This window comes from Hyaena hyaena, unplaced genomic scaffold (genome assembly GCF_003009895.1).
Source record: "Hyaena hyaena isolate Hyena2069 unplaced genomic scaffold, ASM300989v1 scaffold_227, whole genome shotgun sequence".
NCBI classification, from domain to species: Eukaryota; Metazoa; Chordata; class Mammalia; order Carnivora; family Hyaenidae; genus Hyaena; species Hyaena hyaena.
Genome location: NW_024080859.1, coordinates 173,458 through 187,355, shown reverse-complemented (window position 1 = coordinate 187,355; position 13,898 = coordinate 173,458). Strand labels below are relative to the sequence as shown.

The window sequence follows — 13,898 nt, the reverse complement described above, 5'->3', positions numbered from 1 at the left end:
CTCTCTGCCCCTCACTCACTCGTGTTTGCTCTCTAAAATAAATAATAAAATAAATAAGTAAAAAAAAAATCCGATTAAATAGAGCTCTTTGACAATTACTCTTTAGCAATGCCTTCTGGAGGTAGAAAAATATTACATAAACATAGAGACAGATACAATCAGAGATCTTACAGCTCTTATTTTCAAATTTTTGCCATGACACAGGGACAGGGATACAAAACTCACGTGTTTAGTGCTCGCTTCGGCAGCACATATACAAAACTCACGTGTTTAAAAAAAAAAGTTCAGGAGATTCCCAGCTGCCTCAGTCAGTGAAGCATGCTTCACTTGATTCTTGATCTTGGGGTTGTGATTTCAGGTCTCACACTGGGCATTGAGCTTACTTAAAAAAAAAAAAAAAAAAGTTAAATTAAGTTAAAAATAGACTTAAAAAAATTTTTTTTAATAGTTGAATCCAAACTGTGTTCCTGACAGATGGAGCAAGTTATTAATATTTGCAAAGAAGGTTTTTAAGAAATTTCATATGGGAGTTCGTTCCCAAGTAGCCCTGTGAATAACATAGTTTCATTTTAGCTTAGGAGAGAAGGCTTTGAAAATTGTTCCTAACAGCCTTGGAATATCAGCCTCCCTTAAGCCAATTTCTGCCCATAGACTTCCTTTAAAAATAATTTTTTCTAAAAAGTCCTTTTAACTATCTTATCAGGTTTCACCTCAGACAGACAGTAAATTTTCCTGGCACTGATGAAATCTTACTATTTTTTTAACCAGAAGCATACCTGTTCCAAGCGATTCAAAACCCAAACCCAGGGGCGCCTGGGTGGCTCAGTCAGTTAAGTGTTTGACTTTGGCTCAGGTCATGATCTCACGGTTGGTGGGTTCGAGCCCCGCGTCAGGCTCTGTGCTGACAGCTCAGAGCCTGGAGCCTGCTTCGGATTCTGTGTCTCCCTCTCTCTCTGCCCCTCCTCCACTCATGCTCTGTCTCTCGCTCAAAAAATAACCACTGAAAATTTTAAAGAAAAAAGAAAAAGGAGACTCAAGAAATAATTAGGCCTAAGTGCTTCTTTACTAGGTTGAATGGAGGAGAAGCAATGGTGGAAAAGTGACTGAAGCATACAGGGAGACTATGGGGAGAGAGGTTACTGTCACAGGTTTGTCTGTACAGATTCTCTCTGCCTCGACTTCCCCTCTCTGGGGAAAAGGGTGTTCCTTCCTCCTGGTACAGGCAGGGGGCTGCTGACTTGGAAATTTCATCTCCCGATTTCTGGAAGAAGAAGCTCCAAGTGCCCTTTAGGTACCTTGCTGTTTTGCAGAAGAATCGCTCTGTGGGGGCGTATCCTGACCCCCTTCGACAGAAACACACCAGATAGCACAGGCCCACATCGCAAAAGTTCTTCCTGACGGACTCTTCATTTCTTTGTTCACAAAGTTATTATTATTATTTTGGAGAGGGAGAGGGAGGGGGGGAGAGAGAGAGAGAGAGACAGAGCAGGGGAGGGGTAGAGAGAGGGAGACCCAGAATCCAAAGCAGGCTCCAGGCTCTGAGCTGTCAGCACAGAGCCCAATGCGGGGCTCAAACTCACACATCGTGAGATCATGACCGGAGGCGAAGCCGGACACTCGATGGACTGAGCCCCCCGGGCGCCCCCTGTTCACTCATTATTCACGAGGAGAACTGGTCAGGTGTTAAAACCATTTCAAAGGGGATCCAAACTGGAAGCAAATTAGGAATAGTAAAATGAGGTGCACGTCAATGGCACAAAAATTAGAGGAAATGTCTTTCCACCTGGCAGAACTCATTTGCATGGCTCGAAGCAAAAATTCTTTTCCGCTGTAATCACAGAACTAGAGTTTATAAAAAATCTTCCAGAGAAATCAAAATCAGAAAACCCCGAAGTTTAAAAAAAAATTCTCTTTGTGTTTAGATTTAATCTCTAAATAATCTCCGCACTCAAAGGGGGGCTCAAACTCACAACCGGAAGCTCAAGCGCCAACTGAGCCAGCCTGCGCCCCAAGGATTTTTTTGTTACAAAGGGGCAGATAGTAAAATAGCTTAGTTGTTGAGACCACACAATCTTTGTGGCAACTACTCACTGGAGGGCAGACAATACAGAATCGAATGGGACTGACTCTGTCCCAACAGAGTTTTATTTATAGATCCAGAAATTTGATTTCCATGTAATATTCATGTCACAGAATATTATTTTGATTTTTTCCCCCCAACCATTTGTAAACTGAGAAAAGGAGGTGAAAACGAAAAGGAACAAAGGCTTTTATTGGGGCTCCAAGAATTACAATCCAGGGAGCACAGATTCCTGACTAACCAGAAAAGGGTCCCCGGTCATGTAGGAAAGCAAAGGGTTTTTTAGGAGAAAGAAGGAAAGGGCAATTACATACTTTAGATAAAGAAGAAAAAAAACCCTGCTAATTTGGTGCTGACTAGTCAAGTAATTTCTGATTACTATGGTGTTATTTTATTGGTGCTATCAAATGAAACTGTCGCTGATATTTATTAATCTACTTTCTCCATATGATCCGAATGCCAAGTGCTCTGTTGCAATTTTATGAGCAATTGCTCGTAAAACTATTGCTGCTTCTAGCCCGGTTCAAGAGTTCATTTGTTGGAAAGTAAAAGGGAGCTTCAAAACCGATTCTCTCATGTCCAGAAATTGTAGTTCAGCTATTTCACACACTTAAACAAATGCATGAAACATTTTTAGCTCGTGAGCCTCACAAAAGCAGCAATGGGGTTTGGCCCACAAGCCACAGTTTGTGACACCCTGGCTCCTTCTTCTTTTCTTTTAATGTTTATTTTTGAGAGAGAGAGAGAGAGAGAGGAAAACACAGAATCTGAAGCAGGCTCCAGGCTCTGTACTGTCAGCACATAGGCCGACGCGGGGTTTGAACCCACAAGTCTGAGATCATGGCCTGGGCGAGGTCAGACACAACCAACTGAGCCACCCAGGTGCCCCAGCCCTGGCTCCTTCTAAGTAAGCCACAGGTTTCCACTGAAACACCTATCTTCCCCTACAGGAACACAGGAGTTAAAATAGGGATAGAATTGTTTGTGCAGCGGCTGGAAAAATAAATTAATGCACGTAATGTGCCCAGGACGGTGCCTAACGTTTTAATTGTTATTCTTCTGGAACTGAGGTCAGATATCCAGCTCAAGTCTGGATCAAGTTCAATGTCCGGACCAACCTCCAACGGGGCCGTGCGCTCTTCAGACCTGTGTCCCTCCCCCAGTTCCGCGAGTCTCTGCGGGATGAGACTTCAGCCGCGGGAGCTGTCGTGGTCACGGGTCGCATCCCTTCTTGGGAATTCCGGGAAAACCTGAGAATCTGGAAGGCAACTAGACGGGAAAGCAAGATCGACCACCTTTATACAGGAGGCGGGACAACCGGCAGTGAGTCGCCGGCGTAACGCTGGCCTGTGATTGGTCAGTACAGTACGGGGCTGATTGGTAAGAGTGTGGCGACGGCTGTCCATTGGCCGGTGCAGAAAGGGGCGGGGAAACGAGGGAAAGTCAGCATGTTGCAGTGAGACGCGTATTTGCGATTGGCCCGTGAAGAGCGGAAGGCGGCGATTGGCTTCACTCAGCGGCCCGGATGGGATGCCGGTTATTTATTGGCTAATATCTCTCCAGGCCGGGTCAATGATTGAGTGGCGGGGACCTGGGCGGGCAGGCAGAAAGCGAAGACGGAGTACGATTGGCCAGCAAGGGGAGGGCCTCGATCGCGGCGCCGGTTCCAGAGTAGCGGCGGGCCATGGCTTCCCGCGGCAGGCGCTGGCTGCGCGGCCTGTGGGCCGTGGGGCAGCCCCTGTTCCAAGGTCGTGCGCTGCTCGTCACCAACACGCTGGGCTGCGGTGCTCTCATGGCGGCCGGGGACGGCATCCGCCAATCGTGGGAGGTCCGCGCCCAGCCTGGCCAGAAATACGACCCGCGGCGCTCAGGTGAGGAGGCCAGCGCTGTACTGGCCCCTGACCCCGGGGGACCTTTGGCCCCAACCTCAGATTTGGAGACCCCTGACCCGTGGCCCTGCTTCCTGGCAGGACCCTGGATCTCGGCTTGCATCCGAGACCCTGAAAACCCAGTCTCGGGCCTCCACCCCGCGGTCTCTGGCCCGTCCCCACTCCAGGTCTCCGTCTCCTCTTACTTCCTGGTCCCTGTCTCCTCCCATATCCAGTTTCTGGCCACTTGCACCCGCCACCCTCGTCCCCGCCCACCCCCTTGGCAGCTTCCCTCCCTTCTGCACGGAGACCAAGCACTGAGCACGGGAAACCGCGCCCCGGGTAGTCCGGAGCTCCTGGGATTGTGCCCTGGCCCCACGCTCCCCAACCCGCTGTGCCTGTTTCCTCCTCCGGAGAGCAGGACAGTGGTGGAACCCGCGCGCAGGGTGGTGACGGGGATGAGAGCGGAGCCACTGGCACGGTGCCTGGCAGTGGGGCTTGTCATGGAAGAACGTACGGGTGGGCTCAGGGAGGGAGGTTAACCAGGGAGGGAACGGATTGGGGAGATTTGCTGACCTGACGTGCCCCGCCCCCCTGACTCTTGGGCTGCTCTCAGCTAGCATGTTTGCAGTGGGCTGCAGTATGGGCCCCTTCCTGCACTACTGGTACCTCTGGCTGGACCACCTGCTCCCAGCGTCCGGCCTCCGCGGTCTCCCAAACGTCCTCAGGAAAGTCCTCATCGACCAGCTGGTGGCCTCTCCCATGCTAGGCGTCTGGTACTTCTTAGGTAAGGAGCCTTGTGAACTTGAGCTTTGCCCCTCCATAGTCAGGAGGGGCATAGCCAGCTTTGTGTTAAGAAGGATGCTGAGGTGCATTTCTCATATGCTCTGTGAGTGGCTGGGGAGCGAGTGCTGTGTCACAGTAGTAACAGGACAGACCCATTGGGGGCAGGTATGAACAGCAGAATCACACACTGGTGCTTCGTGTAGGAGGGATGAGGACAGTATCAGGTGGGGCGGCCCCGGGCAGTGGTTGGGTCTTCTGGGCCCAAAGGAGAAGACACTTGGCTGAGAGCTGAAGGAGCCAGCAGGCATGAAGAACAGCCCTGAGGCTGAAGGAAGAGTTGCAGAGGCTGGGGTCGATGTTGATGGGGTGCAGTCATCCAGCCCTTGGCTCTAGGAAGAGTGTCCCCACCCTTCCCGCCCCCTCCCCCAGGCTGCATCCTCTGTGAAAGAAAATAAAACAGCCTCCGGAAGGGTGCATCTTCATCCTTTGGGGTGCGTGTCTATTTATAACCTCTCGCTCACTGGACCCAACTCGTTCTGCAACGTTTCTCCACACCAGCCATCCTGCTGTGTGTGGCCTTTCCCATCACAAGCCTTTTAAACACGGTCTGCCTGCCTGGGACACCGGCCCTCGCGGCTCCTGCCCCATCTGCTCTGTCACCGGTGCTCCCCAGCCTCTGACACTTTCATTTTTTGGTCTCCCCAGGCCTTGGCTGCCTGGAGGGCCAAACCCTGGATGAGAGCTGCCAGGAGCTTCGGGACAAGTTCTGGGAATTCTACAAGGTGGGCAACGCCCACCCCCTCGTGCCCCGCCCTCCGCCCTCACGGCCACGCCCCCAAGGCCCTCCCCGTGACAACCCTCCGCCCCTCCCCGCAGGCCGACTGGTGCCTTTGGCCAGCCGCGCAGCTGGTGAACTTCCTCTTCGTGCCCTCTCAGTTCCGAGTCACCTACATCAATGGCCTGACGCTGGGCTGGGACACGTACCTCTCCTACCTGAAGTACCGGGTGAGCACGGTGGGTGGACCAGGCACCCAGGGGACTCCTCAGGGGCCCCATGGGTGAACCCCAAATAGCATGCAGCTACACGCCACGGTCAGGTCCTCCTGTGCCTATGACAATCCACAAACCACAGTGAGGGTGGGGAGCTGGTCACAAGCAGGGTAAAGACCGAAACCCTTTCTGCTGTTTGATGTGACCTTGGCCAGGTCCCTGCTGCGACCGTCCCGCAAGACTGATCCCAGCCACAAGACCGGTGGGCTCGCTGGGTGAAGAGGAGTCCAGAGGGGCGAATGGGTTGTGTCACCAGGCCCTCTTGCACGGACAGACCTTGGGCCCGTCCACCCCCAGGCTGCATGGCCCTGGGCCCCATGCAGACTGGGCTGCCCCAACCCTCCCAGCTGGGTGTCAGAAAGCGAGACTGACACTCAGCAGGCCAGGCCTGGTCCTGGCCCCACCCCGACTCTGAGGCATCTGGCTGGGCGGCCACTTCCAAGCCCAGGACTGGACTTGAGTCACCTGCTCGGGAACACAGCCATGAAGATGGAGGGTCATCCAGGAGCCCTTCTCGCCACAGGCCGCAGTGAACCTTGGCAGCCATGTTCCGCCCTCAGTGCCTGGCCCCAGCCAGCCGGGCCCGAGCCCCAAAGCCTCAACACCACTATGGGCTGGGCCCTGGGCCCAAGGTGGGGACGCGGCCCATGCCCTTAGAGCAGGGCGGAGCCCAGAGTTGACCCCCCTCAGACACTGGAGCCTTAGGCAGGGCCGGGTGGCCTCCAGCATCCTGCTCGGGTCACGAAAGTTCAATTAAATTATCTTGTCCTTGAAATTGCTGTGAATGATCAAGGCCACCGCGGGCAGGCCGGCGGCACTCACAGGGACATGGCGTCATCCATTCACTTTATTGGGTGTGTGTAGTGTTGTCATGACATCTCCTGGGGACCTGGGGGGCACGTTTGACACTCATGACGTCAGAACAGGTCTGGTGTTTCGGGGGGGGTCCCAGGGTGGCGAGTACCCACAGCAGCCCTCACCTCTAAAAAAAGGGTAAAACGTTGGGGGTGAGGAGCCAGGTGGGCCGCTGCCTGGCTCTGATCCACCCCATGGTCCATGCTGAGACCCCCACAGTGGCCTTGGCCCAGCACGTCACAGCCATGAGGCCGGCCGACCAGACTACCTCCCATCCACCCACCAGCCTGCCCTGGGGTGTCATCGGGCCCCCCTCTTCAAAATCGGCAACTCTCGATGGGGGTGAATTTTAAAAAAGGCGGGGTCCTGAGAGGAGGGGGAGCGGGGAGTTCACAGGGCCACGACACGCCACGGCAGAGTGGGGACAGGGCAGTATGTACAGGGTGGGACGTGGGGTGGGGTAGGGAGCCTGTGGCCCCTGGGGGACATCTCCAATAAATAAATAAATAACTACGATAATAAATAAAGGTGAGGGGCTAAGGTGGGGCAGAGGTCTCATGCCCTCGGCCAGTGGGGGCTGGATCAGGCCCGGGGGGCCGGGCGAGGGTGGGGGCAGGGCGGCTCTCAGCAGGCGCAGTCCTGGTGTGGAGGCGCCTGCTGGTCCGTGAGCTGTGGGCCCTGCTTGGCACCCGTGACTGCAGGGTCGGCCGTGTCCAGTGACTCGGACATCTTCTCGCAGATGACGTCCACCAGGCGCTCAAAGGTCTGCTTGACATTAATGTTGTCCTTGGCGCTGGCCTCAAAGAACTCAAAGCCTATGGTTTGGGAAGGGAGGGGTGAGGACCCTGCTCCTTCGGCTCCCAGAGACCCTTCTCTGAGGGCAGGGAACGTCTGGAGGTTTCCCGGGTGCCGGCTGCGTGTCGAAGGCACCGACAAGCCCTCCAGGGGAGCCACACTAGACTGGGTGGGCCCTGTTTCCCGTGTTCCATCCTGCACCCTAAAACTGTCCCTTCTGGTCTCCAGGCCCCTGTCCCTACCCCCCAAGCCAGCCTGTGCACTGAGGCCGGTAGCATCTGACACTCACGGCCGCCCCTAGCCTCGCCTGCTTACACACCCTGTGGTTCCCTGTTGCCTCCCGGATCCTTGGCACGCGGTTCAAGCCCTGCAGAATCAGCCACGTTTCCTCCAAGCAGCCCCTGCGTTCCAGCTGCATAAAGTTAGCGGCCAAAACACCCACGATCTCCCCCACCTCTGGCCTTTGGCGGAGTCGTTTCCTCTGCCTGAGACCACCTTTTGTTCAAGCACCAGATCCAGTGGCTTCCTCTAGGTCTTCCCTCCACTAAGCAGAACCCACTCCTCCGCCCGGGCACTCCCCCAGCTCAGTCCCCAGTCTCCTGCCCCAAAAAATAGAGCCTTTCAGGCCCAGCAACCCAACAAGAGGCTGGGCAGGGAGGGTATCCAATGAATCAGTAACTTCCTGCACGGTGCACTCCGATGCATCCATCAAGATCCATCTCACGTGCTCCTGGGTCACGGCCATTTGCACAAAGCGTGACTTGTCTGCATTCAAATCCAGGCCCTGTCCTGGCTCCGCGTCCCCTTCCCTTTCAGGGCCTCGCTGTCCCTCTCACTCACCAAGGTGGTCAGCCAACTGCCGGCCACGTTCCGACGACACCACCCGTTCGTCTTCCATGTCACACTTGTTCCCCACCAGCAGCACCTGGGCATTGTCCCATGAGTAGGTCTTGATCTGGGTTGACCTGGAGGGGGCGGTGACAGGGGGGTCAGGGCTGCGGGGGTCCTGGCTCCAGAGTCCTCTGGTCTCCTCCCTCCCGCCTCCCTCTCTGGTCCCCCCCCCCTCCTGATTACTCCTTGAACTTGGCAGGCTCGGTCCCTCCCTCCGGCCTTTGTCCTGCCCGGAACACACTTCTGGGGCTCCCTGACCTTGGACACCCCTTTCAAGCAGCCTTTCCCATCCTTCTGAGACCGCTGTCCCCCCGAGAATTTCTCCCTCCTCTGCAAATTCAGAAATTTCCTTAAAATTTAGCATTACTTTGGGCAAAAATGTTTTTTATATCCTTTCACCTATGAGAACTGTCCTATTTTCTGCCCCTGCCCTGAGTTTTTTTTCTCTCCACCTATTCAAACCTTCATTCTTCCACCTGAAATGAAACCCTTTCTTCCCCTTAGTTTGAGCCAGTGCTCCCAAATTTTAATGATTACAGACTGACTGCACGTCTGAGAATCCACTATTGTTATTTCCATTTCTGCCAGGGCCGCTGGGGCTTTGCATCAAAGCCGGCTCTGGAGACAGTCTGAGAGGGGCTGGGGAGTGCTCACCAGTCCTGCACGGCGTTGAAGGATTCCTCGTTGGTAATGTCGTACATGAGGATAAAGCCCATGGCACCCCGGTAGTAGGCCGTGGTGATGGTCCGGTACCGCTCCTGCCCTGCTGTGTCCTGGGGAAGAAAAGACAGGGGTCAGAGAGGACCCCACACATCAGCTCCTCAGAATGGAAATAAGCCCGGATTGTCCAGCCCAGTCCCCTTGAGGGCCAGAGGTGGCTCAGGGAAAGCAGACTGGCCACAGACACAGAGAATAGCGTGCCCCATCGTCCGATGGAGGCAGGTACCTACAGAATCATTCCATGACTCCTTCGACATACCTGGGCGTTGACCTGGGCAAGGGGCACTGGGGACATAGCTGTTAGCCAAATGGACACAAATCACTGCCTGGTGAAACAGACAAGCCAGGATAGGAAACAGACAAGACACACATTAAAAAAAAAGAAGAAGAGGGGCGCCTGGGTGGCTTAGTCGGTTAAGCGTCCGACTTTCGCTTAGGTCATGATCTCGCGGTTCGTGGGTTCGAGCCCCGCGTCGGGCTCTGTGCTGACTGCCAGCTCGGAGCCTGGAGCCTGTTTCAGTCTGTGACTCCCTCTCTCTCTGACCCTCCCCTGCTCACGCTCTCTCTCTTTCTCTCCTAGAAATAAATAAAACATTTTAAAAAATAAGATAATAAATTTAAAAAAAAAAAAAAGAAGAAGGAAAAAAAAAGAAGAAGAAGAAAACCTATCCTATGTTGGAGGGTGATAAAGACGGAGGGGAAAAGTAAAGTTGGACAAGGAAGGACTGGCAGTGCGGGCGAGGGTATGATTTTAAAAGCTGAAGGATGGGACACCTGGGTGGCTCCGTCGGTTAAGCGTCCAACTTCAGCTCAGGTCATGATCTCACGGTCTCACAGTTCGTGGGTTTGAGCCCTGAGTCGGGCTCTGTGCTAACAGCTAGCTCAGAGCCTGGAGACTGCTTCAGATTCTGTATCTCACTCTCTCTCTGACCCTCCCCTGCTCACGCTGTCTCTCTTTCAGAAATAAATAAAACATTTAAAAAACATTTGTTTAAAGCTGAAGGAAGGGAGGAGGGACCCATGTGGGGATTAGGAGAAAGACAATCCAGGCAAAAGGCACAGCCCCGGCAAAGGCTCTGAGGTGGGTCTGTGGCTGGAACATCTGAGGAACAGTGAGGAGGCAGAGGTGGAAGGAGACAGACCAGGCAGGGGCTCCCAGGCCAGGGGACGGGTATGGGTTTTACCCCGAGTGAGGTAGGGGCCACAGGGAAGAAATAGCCAGAAAGGAGGGCTCTGACGTGGGATTTAACAGGTTCCCTCAGGACTCTATGGGGTTAAGGGAGGTGACTAGTAGACCCAGGTCCCTGCTCCTGTCCCAGGGAATGAGGCTGGGGGCAGCCAAGATACAGCTGAAACCGAATACAGACTCATATGAAAGAGCTTAAGGTTGGGGAAACTGAGGCACCAAGCCAAGTGATGCTCTTGCTAATAGCAGGCATAGGAGAGGACCCAGCATTAGCTCCTTCCTACCCACCCCCACTCCCCCCGCCCAGAGCACACCCATAAGAGAACAACGGCACTCTCCTCTGGGCCTCTAGCCCCCCGATACACAGGAGGCACCTGATAAATGCCCAGTGTGTGAATGAATGAATCCAGACCGGGAACAGCTGCTTTTCTGGGAAGGGAAAGTGAGAGAGACAGGAGCTCCCCAGCTGGACCCACCCAGATCTGCAGCTTGATTCTCTTGTCGTTGCGGTAGATGGTCTTGACCTTGAAGTCGATGCCCACGGTGCTGACAAAAGCAGGCGTGAAGGAATCGTCTGCATAGCGGAACAGGAAAGAGGTCTTGCCCACGCTGCTGTTGCCAATGATAAGGATCTTGAACATGTAGTCGAAGTTCTGGTCCGAGGACTCCTTCTGCCCATAGCGGGAGTCTGTGGCCGACGCCATCTGGGTGTGCGGGGTGTAAGTGAGGTTGAGGCGTTCCCTTGCACCCCCAATTGCCCAAGCCCCAGCCACAGGGTGCAGAGAACTCCAGAGCTCTTGAGGGGGACTCGTGTTTTGAGATTACCCTTATCTCATTAGGAGCCCCAGTACTAATGGGGGGGCCACGGCAAAAGGCGGCCGTGACCTTGAAAGGCCGGAAGTTTCAGGGGAGGAGCTCAGAGAGATGGGGGTAGGGACAACGCTGCCAGCCCCTCCAGCCCGCCAACTGCCCAGGGCCCAGGTCCGACTGTAACCCTAAACCCTAAGGCTGAGCGGGTAGGGGTGACTGCAGCCGGCCCCGCCCCCCATCAATCATTCATGTTCCTCGCAACGGAGCTGTGCGGGCGCACGTGCACACGCGTGTACGATCCCGCGAGGATGCGAGTCGCAGCACTCCCTTCCCCTAGACCCCCAAGATAGGAGAGATCCTGCTGAGGCAGCTGGTCATGTGACAGGAATGGGGCGTGCACACGTTCAGGTGCACGCAGTAGGGAACACACCCGGACACGCGTGTGCACCTGAGAGTCAAAAACACTCGGTGCACAGGCAAGAGTCGCAGACACTTGTCTGCACACCAACACGCATATACAAATGTGAAAAACCCACCCATGCGCAGGACACCCTCCACCCATGCAGGCGTGTACACGTCACCCACACGGGCACGCATTCCCGTGCACGTATGCACACGGCGTGCACGCACACGCACAGTCCATGCGTCTCCTTCCACACGCGTGCAGCACGCACTCACTGGAGTCGGGACACCCACAGGGTCACACGAGCATACCCTGGCACATAAGCAAAAGGGTATGCACACAAACCCGCTGGCACAGGCGGGCGCGCACACGCGTGTTCACCCCACGCGCACGCGCACGCAGAGCACCTCCCGCGCGCAAAGCTTCCCGCAAGGCACTCACCTCCCCTCCCCCTCCGCCGCAGAGGCCGAGGGTGGGGGCTGGGGGTGAGATTAGGGCAGATAGGGGGAACCAGGGCCCTACCCTTACAAGGGCTGTGAACGCCGCACCCTTCTTCCCATTTGATCCTAGCCAACCTCGTCCCCTACCCCGGCAAGCCCATCAGTCAAATGAAGGTTATGCAGGTGTTCGTTGAGGCGGCGCACTAGGCCGCCCGGGAACTCACCTTGCCCTGCACCGATGCGGTGGTGACCCTAGCGGTGGCGACTTTTCGGCGGCTGTGGTGACAGGGCCCCCGTAAGTTGATGTGGGGCTGCGCGACAGGGGCAGCGGCGGCGGCAGCAGCGGCTCAGGCCCCTGCAGTCCGCGGTGACGTCCTGCAAAGAGTGAGGCGGGGCCTCACATGCAGATACAGCCGTGACGCCATCCTGGGGCGGAGCCGCGCCTGAAGAAGTGGTCCACTGACGCACACGGAGCCAGGAGAGGCGGGGCTCCCACGCAGATTGACGCACGAATGGGGCGGGGGACCAGTCTGCTCATCCAGTAGTGCGCGGGGGCGGTGCCTGGATGCCACGCCCCCTTGCGTCAGGGAGGCGGGGCCAAAAGGCGCCCTGTCACTGGCTCAAGCTCCCGAGCGACGGACTGAGTAGCCAATTAGATATAATCACCTTTTTGCTCTTGTCCAATGATAGTTCCCATGTGGTTGCAGGACAGAGAGGTTGAGGCCTTTGCTGAGCCTGGGTCCTCAGGGGGCGTTCCCGTTCCCCGCCCCCGCCCACCTTTGGTCCGAGACTTCAGCTACCGCGACCAAGACCGCGACTTCATGTTAAAAACACTCTCTATTCCCAATTTCAGAAAAGAGGAGCAGACATCCGAGAGATGCTCCATGCCCCCTGCATATGGGGTTCAAAATAAGTACAAATGAAGAAAGCGGAGATAGGGGTCAAGAGAGACCTAGTCCAGAGACCTCTTTCAATTTCTGAGGTGTAAGATTCCCCAGGGGACCGGGGCTGGTCGATGCCGGATCCTATTTCTGAGATGAACAAGAAAGAAGAAATAGGGATCAAGGGAACCACTTTCTAGAAAAGAAGGAAGGGGCTGACACTACAGGAACCCCTCTTCTCCCTGTGCCCCACTTTCCGGAGAAAATTTTCGAAGACAGTGCTGAATTGGGGCAGAGAAATGGCCTACCTCCTAAACGCCCGAAGCCTACAGTAAAACAAACAAACAAACAACAACAACAAAACCCTACAGGAAACAGGGAGGGTCTGAGCGAGGTTCAAAGACCCAACAATAAATATGGGGCTGGAAGATGCTTTACCCGTGCCTGGTTCGCGACTTAAAAACACAGGGACCCACTCCCTCCATCCTGGGGAGAGAAGACTCAGAGGGTGGGGGCTGAGATGCTCAGTCGTTTATTCTCCCAAATCTTAAGGGGGAAATGTCAGGACGGGAGGGGCAGGAGAACGAGACCCCTTCCCCCATTTGGGATCCCTGCCCCTCAGCTCCGGTTCCCAGACCTGGCAGGAGGAGTGTGGACTCCAGAGAATCCCGATTCCCTAGATTCCTCCTCGGGTGCGGGTGCAGGGGATGGCAGGGGTGGGTTTCGTCCTGTTTATAAAAAGCTCTCCAGCTGCGGAGGCGCCTAAAGACCAGAATAACTTAGCGCCTGGAGCCGCCCTCCCTCCCCCGCCCCCTGGAAGTTCGGGACGTCCCTCGCGTTCCGCTTGCATTTATTTTTAATAAGGGTAACATTTTTGTCCTTCTCTTCCAATCGCACTGTAAAAGTATTTCGAGTCTGCTGCCGAGAGTTGGGAAATTCAGAAAAGCATTAAAAAATAAAAATAAATTCACCCGGGGCGCCTGGGTGGCTTAGTCGGTTTAGCGTCCGACTTTCGCTTAGGTCATGATCTCTCGGTTCGTGGGTTCGTGCCTCGTGTCGGGCTCTGTGCTGACTGCCAGCTCATAGCCTGGAGCCTGTTTCAGTCTGTGACTCCCTCTCTCTCTGACCTTCCC

At 55.1% G+C, this 13,898-nt stretch overlaps 2 protein-coding genes across 3 annotated transcripts; one reads left to right on the top strand and one right to left on the bottom strand.

Moving 5' to 3' along the window:
* Positions 1 to 3,644: 3,644 nt before the first annotated feature.
* MPV17L2 (MPV17 mitochondrial inner membrane protein like 2) lies at positions 3,645 to 6,559 on the top strand. 2 transcript variants are annotated; one of them, XM_039243405.1, is made up of 5 exons: positions 3,645 to 3,951; positions 4,565 to 4,735; positions 5,440 to 5,516; positions 5,611 to 5,748; positions 5,940 to 6,559. In XM_039243405.1, the coding sequence occupies exons 1-5, from the start codon at positions 3,765 to 3,767 to the stop codon at positions 5,967 to 5,969; spliced, it is 603 nt and encodes a 200-aa protein (XP_039099336.1). In that variant the 5' UTR covers positions 3,645 to 3,764; the 3' UTR covers positions 5,970 to 6,559. The 2 variants fall into 2 exon arrangements, with proteins under 2 accessions (XP_039099336.1, XP_039099337.1); XM_039243406.1 differs by having other exon boundaries at positions 3,648 to 3,951; positions 5,611 to 5,739.
* A 54-nt stretch (positions 6,560 to 6,613) lies between these two features.
* On the bottom strand, positions 6,614 to 12,279 carry RAB3A (RAB3A, member RAS oncogene family). The gene is made up of 5 exons (XM_039243404.1): positions 12,109 to 12,279; positions 10,708 to 10,935; positions 8,980 to 9,098; positions 8,275 to 8,399; positions 6,614 to 7,454 (listed from the first exon to the last, which is right to left on the bottom strand). The coding sequence occupies exons 2-5, from the start codon at positions 10,933 to 10,935 to the stop codon at positions 7,264 to 7,266; spliced, it is 663 nt and encodes a 220-aa protein (XP_039099335.1). The 5' UTR covers positions 12,109 to 12,279; the 3' UTR covers positions 6,614 to 7,263.
* Between the last annotated feature and the right edge of the window lie 1,619 nt (positions 12,280 to 13,898).